Source organism: Barbus barbus (assembly GCF_936440315.1).
Source record: "Barbus barbus genome assembly, chromosome: 12".
In the NCBI taxonomy this organism is placed as follows: Eukaryota; Metazoa; Chordata; class Actinopteri; order Cypriniformes; family Cyprinidae; genus Barbus; species Barbus barbus.
The window spans coordinates 32,971,432-32,981,431 of NC_136740.1; the positions used below are offsets into that span (position 1 = coordinate 32,971,432).

General features: G+C 41.8%; 1 protein-coding gene across 4 annotated transcripts in view; it reads left to right on the plus strand.

Moving 5' to 3' along the window:
* LOC306877490 (intermembrane lipid transfer protein VPS13B-like) overlaps positions 1–10,000 on the plus strand; it is a 190,568-nt gene that overhangs the window by 48,442 nt on the left and 132,126 nt on the right. For all 4 annotated transcript variants that reach the window (XM_079429263.1, XM_079429262.1, XM_079429264.1 and 1 more), the window contains exons 22-25: positions 756–892; positions 2,291–2,525; positions 2,597–2,808; positions 9,697–9,912. In XM_079429263.1, the coding sequence (XP_079285389.1) occupies positions 756–892; positions 2,291–2,525; positions 2,597–2,808; positions 9,697–9,912 (800 nt within the window). The remainder of the gene's footprint in view (positions 1–755; positions 893–2,290; positions 2,526–2,596; positions 2,809–9,696; positions 9,913–10,000) is intronic.

Here is a 10,000-nt window from a genome sequence, read left to right on the forward strand (position 1 = left end):
AAATCAGCAAATTCTTTAATAAAGTCTGTATGGTGCCCTGGTGGCCTGTATACAGTAGCCAGTACAAACATCACAGGGGATTTATCATTAACACTTGTTTCTCTGGATAATGTTATACGCAGCACCATTACTTCGAACGAATTATACTTGAAACCCGACCTCTGAGAAATACTGAAAATATTGCTATAAATTGTAGCAACACCTCCCCCTTTACCTTTTGGACGCGGTTCATGTTTGTAACTGTAATCTTGGGGGTAGACTCGTTTAAAGTAATGTAGTCATCTGGTTTTAGCCAGGTTTCTGTCAATCAAAGCACATCTAGTTTATGGTCAGTGATCATATCATTTATAAAAAGTGCTTTTGTAGAAAGGGATCTAATATTCAATAAGCCAAGCTTTATCATTTGTTTATCTGTATTATGTCTGTTTCTTTATTTGTTGAACATCAATTAAATTGTTACTCTTACTTTGTTACTCTTACCCTCTCTCTCTCTCACACCCACGCTCACACACACACCCACACTCACACACACACACACACACACACACGCTCACACACACACACACACACACACACACTCACACACACTCTCTCACAGACACACACTCTCTCTCACACACACACACACGCTCACACACACACGCTCACACACACATACATACACACACGATTGCTATTTTATGAACATGAAGAACTATCTGAATCTGTCTGTATTAACACTGTGTGTGTGTGTGTGTGTGTGTGTGTGTATGTAGAGTCTAGGCCTCTGTCTGTTCCAGTGAAGGTATTTCCTGAAGGTATATCATCTGAAGAATCTCACGTAAGTCCAGAAGAACACATGAAGAACCTGATAACACACACCTGGAACACTGTCAAACGCCTCACACTACAGGTTAGTGTGTGTGTGTGTGTGAGAGAGAGTGTGTGTCTGTGAGAGAGTGTGTGTGAGTGTGTGTGTGTGTGTGTGTCTGTGAGAGAGTGTGTGTGTGTGAGAGGGTGTGTGAGTGTGTCTGTTTGGTTGGCTGTGAGGTGTGCGCATTTTTGAGACAAATGAGGACATAAATTTGTATAATGACATGGGTATGACAGAGGTATTACAAGGAGAAGGTGACTTATGAGGACACTGCTGCTGGTCTCTCTGACTCTTGGTGTGTTGGTGTTGTTCTCTTCTGTGCCAGTGATTCTGTCATGAGGTATTTGTGTTATATTTGACTCGAGTGTGTTCACAGCAACAGGTTGCTACCAAAACTGAAAGTGGATCTGCGCTAACAGACGGCCGTCTCCATGGAAAATCGCAGTAACGCAGGTCCGCTCAGCTGCCACGCATTAATGAACAGGATATTTTCTCTGTGTTTAGTGTGGCTCACGGGACGCAGCAGATGTGTTGTGAGGAATTAAAGTCTCATTGTGAAGTTTCCATCAGTGCAGGTTCACTTTCATCAGCATGAACCACTTCACTTAAGACTGGTCAAAACTGCTCATTTCTTTCAGTCAGTTACGTGATTGATCTCATTTGAACATGAAAAGACAGACTGGTTGTCCCGATGGTTAACTAGTTGCTCAGACTAGTTCTGATGTCATCAATCACTCAGCTCTCATCGTGCAGTCGGACAGTTTCCTTACTCTGTGGAAGAGAAGTGTGTGGTGAAATCTCACCTGATTCAGTGATTAATAAACACACGTGCTGTCCGTTCCTCTGAGAGCGGAGCAGCTCAAGACTTGTGTTTTGCGTTGGAGCGAAAACAAGCAGCGCATCTAAAGCCTCATTACGGCAGCGGCCGGCGCTAATGGAGCGTCTAGCAGAAACAAACACACCCGCTGCGCTTTCACAGTTTATTTGACGTGCGTGTGTGTGTGTGTGTGAGAGAGTGTGTGTGAGAGTGTGTGTGTGTGTGTGTGTGTGTGTGTATACAGCTAAAGCTGCACATACAAATCAAACACAATTATTTACTGGAAGAAAAGAGAAGGAAGTCGAGTTAAGACCAGCTTTTGTGTGTGTGTGTGAGAGAGTGTGTGTTAGTGTGAGAGTGAGTTTGAGTGTGTGTGTGCCTGAGAGTGTGTGTGTGAGTGTGAGCATGTACGTGTGTGTGAGTGTGTGTGTGTGTGTGTGTGCGTGAGTGCGTGTGTGTTTAAGTGTGTGCACGTGTGTGTTTAAGTGTGTGTGTCTGTGCATGTGTGTTTAAGTGTGTGTGTGTGAGTGAGCAGAGAGGTAATGCTCTTGTAGCCGCGCACACACTCGTCTCTAACACTCAGCTGTTCTCTCTCTGTGTGTGTGTGTGTGTGTGTGCAGGTGGATCTGCAGTCGTGCTGTGTGTTCATGCCATCAGAAAGCCTCCCGTCTCCCAGCAGGCTGGTGTGTGGTGATATCCCGGGCACCGTGCGCAGCTGGTATCACAGTCAGTCGTGTTTACCGGGGACGCTGGTGCTATGTCTGCCGCAGATCAGTGTGTTGAGCGCAGGACACCGGCGCATGGAGCCGCTGCAGGACGTCCCGTTCACGGTGCGCCGACCCGTGCTGGAGGAGGGTACGAGCGCCGCTATCTGTTCCTCTCTCTATGCTCTGGAGCTCGAGCATGACGTGTGTGTGTGTGTGCAGGTGATGCGTTCCCCTGGACGGTGTGTGTGAGTCGGCTGAGCGTCTACTCTCTCCTGGGACCGCAGCGGTCTCTCAGTGTGCTGGATCCGGTGGGCTGCACCTCCACGCTGGCGCTCACCGCTCCCAAACTTCAGCCCGAGAGCAAAGACGCCTTCATCATGTGTCTGCATGTGGATCTGCAGCCGGTGCACCTCAAATGCTCCAACCCTCAGGTACTGCAGTGTTTCCCATCAGCCCACTGCATTCTCTGAATAAACACAGAAATACGCATATATATATATATATATATATATATATATATATATATATATATATATACAGGGCTCTGCAGTGCAACCATTTCAGTTGCATGTGCGTCTGAAACTACTGCGTGCGACTATGAAAACATATTTAGTAGCACCAGTGCGACTGAACCAATCAGCATATGTGTGTTTGTGCTGAGGGAGCTTTAAAGGTTTCTAACGTACTTTCAATGTGTTTTTGCAGCGTTGAGTAATGTATCACAGCCGTATTCTCTCATTATAACAAAAAAGCATAGACAGAATGTAAATAAGAGATTCATTGTGCAGTGGAAGGAGCTTCATTGATTATAATGGAGTTTGGTGAGATCGCGATGAACTAAGATGAGTGACAGCTTTTAATGATTATTAAGGGAGTTTGCAAATGAGATATTGATTTAATACAACAGTTCATTAAACACGAAGTTAATATTAAATGACTTATATTGTCTGACCACAACACTATTGCCTTATTTTGCTCTATTTCATCAACGAAAATAGTTTCAAACAAAGTCTGAGCCAAGCTGCTGCACATCTCCATTCAAACACAGCGGTGTTTCGTTTATGAATGAACTGCGTGTTTAAACGAATCTAGTGAGTCAATGATTCAATTACCCATTCATAAAGACAGTCTACTTCATTCCTGAATGAATCAGCCGTTCAGTTAAATGAATGATTCAGTGATAAAATCAGTGACATACCGCCACCTACTGGGGGTTTTAATTTAATTAAGTATCTTTTCTGTCATTTAAATCATTTAATATTTCTACATTCAAAATTGTATATTTAAGACATTAACCTCAGCATGAATTTATGAATTTAACTGCACTCATGCAACCTCTGAGCCTCATTAAACATCTGAAAATACACCTACAAGCCACTTGTGTTCTTCTGTGCCACCTGTAGTACACATTTATTTCTTAAACACTGATTTCATTTGATTGGTATCTTATTCTACTTGTTTTTATTCTGTTGGTTTAATTAGAAATGATAAAAAGCTTATTAATATATTTTTTTGAATTTGACAAAAGATGACATACTTTTAATAAAGTTAGAAAAATGTCATTACAAAGGTAAAAACTAAATTCCCTGTAAATCATTTTGAGTCAAATATCACCTCGTAATGGGAAGGTTCATTTTTGATCAGAAGTTTTGATTATTAATTTGAAGGTGCTCCTAAATGTTTGACCGTGCTCCTAAAAAGAGAAGTAATATACATACATACAGTATATACCTGTGTTAGAGACTGAATCCAGCCGTTTGATATATGTTTGATTGTTGTTATTGACTAATCTACTGTATGTGACCCGTGCTGGCAAAATGAGTGTGAATGTGGACTAATTTTGAACGATGCGCAAAAAAAGTGAGAAATTTTAGGTTTTCACAAAAATGAGTTCATTAAGCCCTCATCTAGTGATCCCAGTGCTCCAAATAATAATTAAACATCTAAAATGATCTTTATTTGTACCTTTTCTGAGAAGAGTACTTCCTCTCACTTCTCACGCTGACCGTCATCTGAAGCGACCGCTTAAAGACGCTTCCGACTGCGTGCGGTGAACATACACACAGAATTACAGTATTTCAGTATTCATGCAAACACAATCTTTTATGTCTTAAGTGAACGTTTGGGGAACTGTTGAGGAAAAAACATTGCATGTGTAACATTATATTAGATCCGTGCAGTACAGTAAGTCTTAATATAGGCCATCTGTCTCATTAATGTTAATCTAACAATAAAAGAAAAGAGAGAATCATTGCTGCTTCTGTAGCTTTAATAATCAATTTATTTGTAATGAACACGCTAAATGGATTTTTGCATTTGATTATTCATTTTTCTTACTTGAATGCTTTTGTTTAGATGTAAAATTAAAAAGTTCAATCAATCAAACTTTATTTATAAAGCACTTTAAAAACACCTAAGTGGACCAAAGTGCTGAACAGTGCTGAAAATAAAACTCATACAAACATAAAATACAATTAAAACAACATTAAGAGGCAAAAAAAATAAATCAATCTACATCAGGTGTCAAAGGCCAAGGAAAAAAGATATGTTTTAAGAGATGTTTTAAAAAAAGACAGTGAAGAGGCCTGCCTAATGGGCAGAGGCAAATCCTTCCATAATGTAGGAGCTGCCACAGCAAAGGCACGGTCCCCTATAAGCTTACGCTTTGTTTTTGGCACATTCAGGAACACCTGATCAGCTGACCTGAGAGAACGGGTAGGCATGTAAGGGTGTAGCAGCTCAGAAATGTAAGGTGGGGCAAGCCCATTTAGGGATTTAAAAACAAATAGAAGAATTTTAAATTGAATCCTAAAATGTACGGGCAGCCAGTGAAGCGAACCTAAAATGGGGGAAATATGCTCATATTTACGTGTTCCAGTTAAAGACGCGCTGCAGTGTTTTGGACCATCTGCAACAGAGGACCCACTAACTCCCACATACAATGCATTACAGTAATCCAGCCGAGTGGTTACAAAGGCATGGATCACGGTCTCAAAAAGTTGCCTTGGAAGATACGGCTTTATCTTGGCCAGCTGCCTCAGTTGGAAAAAAAACTTGATTTAACTACTGCCCTGATCTGACTTTCGAACTTAAGATCTGAGTCAATTTTCACCCCTAAGTTAGTGATGGTTGGCTTGATGTACTGAGCTAAGGCACCTAAATCAGCCACAGGGGTCCCAGTGGTCCCACCAAAAACCATCACTTCTGTCTTGTCTTCATTGAAACTTAAAAAATTAAGAGCCATCCATGCCTTTATAGACAATCAAGTAACAGTCTAATTGTGTCATTCTTTCTAAGTGGAACATAAATATGGCTATCATCCACATAACAATGGAATGACAAGCCATGCTTCCTGATTATTGAACCAAGGGGGAGCAAATAAAGAGAGAAAAGGAGAGGGCCTAAAACTGAGCCCTGCGGTACCCCACAAGAGAGAGGAGCCGAAGAGGACACAGGGTCACCACAGCTAACACAGAAAGTCCGGCCTTTTAAATAGGACCTGAACTATTGGAGCGCTATGCCCTTGATGCCCACCCACTGCTCCAGACGCAAAATTAAGATGTCATGGTCCACAGTGTCAAACGCAGCAGTTAAATCAAGAACCACCAGAATAACACAATCACCAGCATCCGTAGATAAAATAATGTCATTAAAAACTTTTAGAAGTTATTAATACAGTAATTATTATTAAGAAAAGAATTGGAGGAACAGATGCACCGTTGCTGGTGATTTTGCTTTGGAACCTTCAGAAACCTTTAACTTGATTTTTTTTCAAACTTACTTTGCTGACTCTATTGATTTCAAACAGCTGTAGTTCAGTCATTTTTCACCCGATTTCAACAAATCATATATAATAAAAATAACTCATTTTTGAAAATTTCTCATTGTGACTCATTTTGCCAGCACAGGTCACATATCTATATATATATTTTAATATCAGTCAGTTCTGTGGAGTCATTGGAATTACTGATTCATTCCATTGTTCATACCAGTGACAGATTCACAGCTTTGATACAGGGCTCAACAATAATGATTTATTTTCTGTGTTTTCTAGAAATACTGTATATTTTATTTAATAATAGAAGAATTGGATGTACAAGATTAATGAATATAAGTGTTGAGTGGTGGCGGCAGTGACCCATTCGTGTGGAGTCGTCCTCACCGTCGAATCCTGTCCTGAGACAGAGTTTATTGTCACGCGCTTCACTGGCGGAGACATCAGTGGCGGAGCTAGACTTTTAAAACAGGGGTGGCAAAGGGGTGGCAAGGTATTATTTTGGGGGGTCAATATACAAAGTGTTCAATTACACTAAAAATAAATTATTTTCCACAGAATGTATACAGATTAATTAAAGTTGTTTATTTTCCAAAATTTCTTTCTTCTGCTGAACAGAAAGGACGATATTTAGAAGAATGTCAGTAATCAGACAGTTTTAGATACCATTGTCAATGGTATCTAAAACTGTCTGATTACTGACATTCTTCTAAATATCTTCCTTTCTGTTCAGCAGAAGAAAGAAATTCATACAGGTTTGAAACAACATGAGGCTGAGTATATGATGACAGAATTTTAATTTTTTGGTAGAGTATCCCTTTAATGTTTTTTGTACATGGCTACTCTACCTACCACTTGGTCCTTTTGGTGCACATGTGATGCTTGAGCTGGGTATGGGGAGTTCAGTGCATTGTTCTTCTTTTTCTATTAGGACTGGCTCACTGTCTTCCTCATCACTGGTAGAAATAACCGTCTCACTCTGGTCTTCTTCTGAATTTGAATTCATTATAAAATTATCATTGGATATTATACCATAATACTTTGCACAAAAATCATCACACAATCTGAATTTAAGACACAATTTACTGCCTCTGCTCACTGCTCTGACCTGCTGGTGATACACTGGGTTCTTGTGTGTCATCATCTTTCTCTTCTTGACTTCCCTGTCCACCACCTACATATGGTTCACTACAACAGCTGACACTGGGATCTGTTTGGCCCTGATCTGCACCTGACTTTTGCTTCTTTAGAAAGAAGTTGGTGATATCGCTTTTTCTCTTCATTCTGCTGTCCCTATTCAAAGGAAAGCTTGGTTACACACCTCATGAAGAAACCAAAATTTGGAACAATTTGCTTGTTATTATTTACCATGAGTACACCATTACTACAAATACTAAAGTAATACATTACGACAAAATGTGAGTATATTGAGGTCTAGCCTATTTGACAACACAAGGAAAATTGCTTAAAGACGTCTAGACATGTTATGTTAAGTGCTAATAAATTGTATGTCTACACAAAGTTACTTCAGTACATCTCTACAGTCACATCTATTCAGGGATGCAAACACATGTATGGTCAAAAAAAGAGAGAGGTTATTGAAGCCCTCGCCCCGCGGCAAATATCCAGATACTTACATAATTGTGATGAATTTAATCCTTTGTAAGTTATCATTTTGCATTGTAAGATTACAGTTAACACCTTTAAATATTACATAAATGTATTATGTATTTTTATTAAACTTAGTGAGTATATAAATGAGCAGCAAAAAGTAATTCGAAAAAGTAAGCGATTGAGTGAGTGAGGGAGGGAGAGTGAGTGAGAGTGCGTTCGCGAGCGAGTGTGTGTGACTGTGTGTGTGTGCGCGCGAGAGTGAGTGAGTGTGTGTGTGTGTGTGTCTGTGTGTGTGTGTGAGAGAGAGAGAGTGCGTGTATGTGAGAGAGTGTATGTGCGAGTGTGTGTGTGTAGGCTATATGAGTGAGCTTGTGTATGTGCGAGTGAATGAGTGTGTGAGACAGCTCGCGATGACTGGTCGGAAAACAACGTGTAGTCTGACATGTTTCTTGTCCACGACGTGACAAAATTTTTAGGAGTCAAAATCGTGTAATCTGACACAGTGACAATCGTAACAGACAAAAAAAATCGATTCGAATCGTAAATCGAGTTTTTTATTAAAAAAATCGCAGATCTTCATCGGTCCCGTGTGTGCTGCCGCGATGTTTTGGAGCCGTTTGGAGCACGAAAGAGCTGCGTGTCAGCTTAACCAATGAAAAGTGTAGCAGCAACAGCACGCTGCACGCTTGTGCGTGCTGTGTAAGGATGCATTCACGTCCGCTGGGAGATTTGAGAAATGTTCGTAAAAATCAAACAGTGTAATGTTTTCAGCGGGGTGGCAACAGGGGTGGCAAGGACTTCGTCTGGGGTGGCAATTGCCACCCCAACTAGCCCTCTGGCTCCGCCACTGGGAGACATGAAACACATAAACAAAGCATTCACTCGATCCATTCTGGAAACCTGAGACCCAGACTGTTTGTTCTGAACACCGGTGCTCACGTCTGCTCTCAGATGGAGCATCTCGTTGTTTGGGTCCGTGTGAAATGAATGTTGACGTATCTGAGCGCAGATCTGTGAGCACCGCTGATTGCTGCGAGCCGATTGGCTCCCGCTCTCTCCGTGCCGTCAGCTGCGAGCGGAAAGGAAACGCGTGTTAAATAATAGCTGCCCAAAACAAACGGCAGAATCAGAAGCAGAACTGCAGCGAGACGAAGGAAAACCAGCAGGAGGAAAAAATGATTTGTTGTTTGTGATTTTGTGGAGAGACTGAATCTGTTCGTGTCATACCCGATCCTGCTCAGTCTCTGGGCCAGTCTATAAAACTGGGAAACTGCTGATTGTTTAATAAAGTCTGTATGGTGCCCTGGTGGCCTGTATACAGTAGCCAGTACAAACATCACAGGGGATTGTGCGTGTGTTCATTGGTATCTATCCTCTGATTTCTGCTTATTTTTCTAAGACTTGTGTGAATACAAACTGAAGCTCTCTGATCCTGAGTGGAGAATCCAGCTGAACTTCAGCAATGAGCTCACGGATGAGACGCTCCTCAAACACACACACACACACACACACACACACACACACACACACACACAGCATTTCTTTAGTGGTTTCTCTCAGCAGATGTTGGTCATGTTTTGTGTTATCACACTAGTTAGACTCAGCTGCTGTGTTTGAGTTTATTTATAGAGCCGTCAGCAGCTGAGGACAGTGATGGGCTCATGAACATGAGCGTCTGATCTTCCTGAACTCAGAGGATGTGCTGATGATGCTCTTCTGGAAGCACAGCAGAGCGACACAACACCAGACGATTGACGTCAAACCGCTCGTTTCTACAAGCGTTTCATTGTGTTATGATTTAGCATGAAGTTACTCAACATTCATCTTCAATCTGCGGCTCTTTAGAAGATCTTAATGCGTTCAGTTCGTGTCATAAATTCAGTAAATTGAAGCCATGAAGAGTGTTGACTCCAGCTCTGGTGTGTCTCAGGTCCAGCTGGTGTTTGGTTTGTGGTGTCGATGGAGTCAGATCTTCAGTGTGTTTGACCGGATGCAGAGCAGAGGAGCTCAGAGAGCGTCAGCCGGATTCCCAGACTCCTCGGCGCCCCCCGCTGGACCCTCGTCACCCGTCCACAGCAGCCTGGGCACCATCCCGCCGGACACCAGCACCTGCAGCCCGTCAGCTGACCTGGGCTCTCCTACAGAGGTCAGAGGTCACGCACATCTTCACCTCTCACAGACTGATGAGATATATCTGTGTGTGTGTGTGTGTGTAACATATGTGTGTGTATATA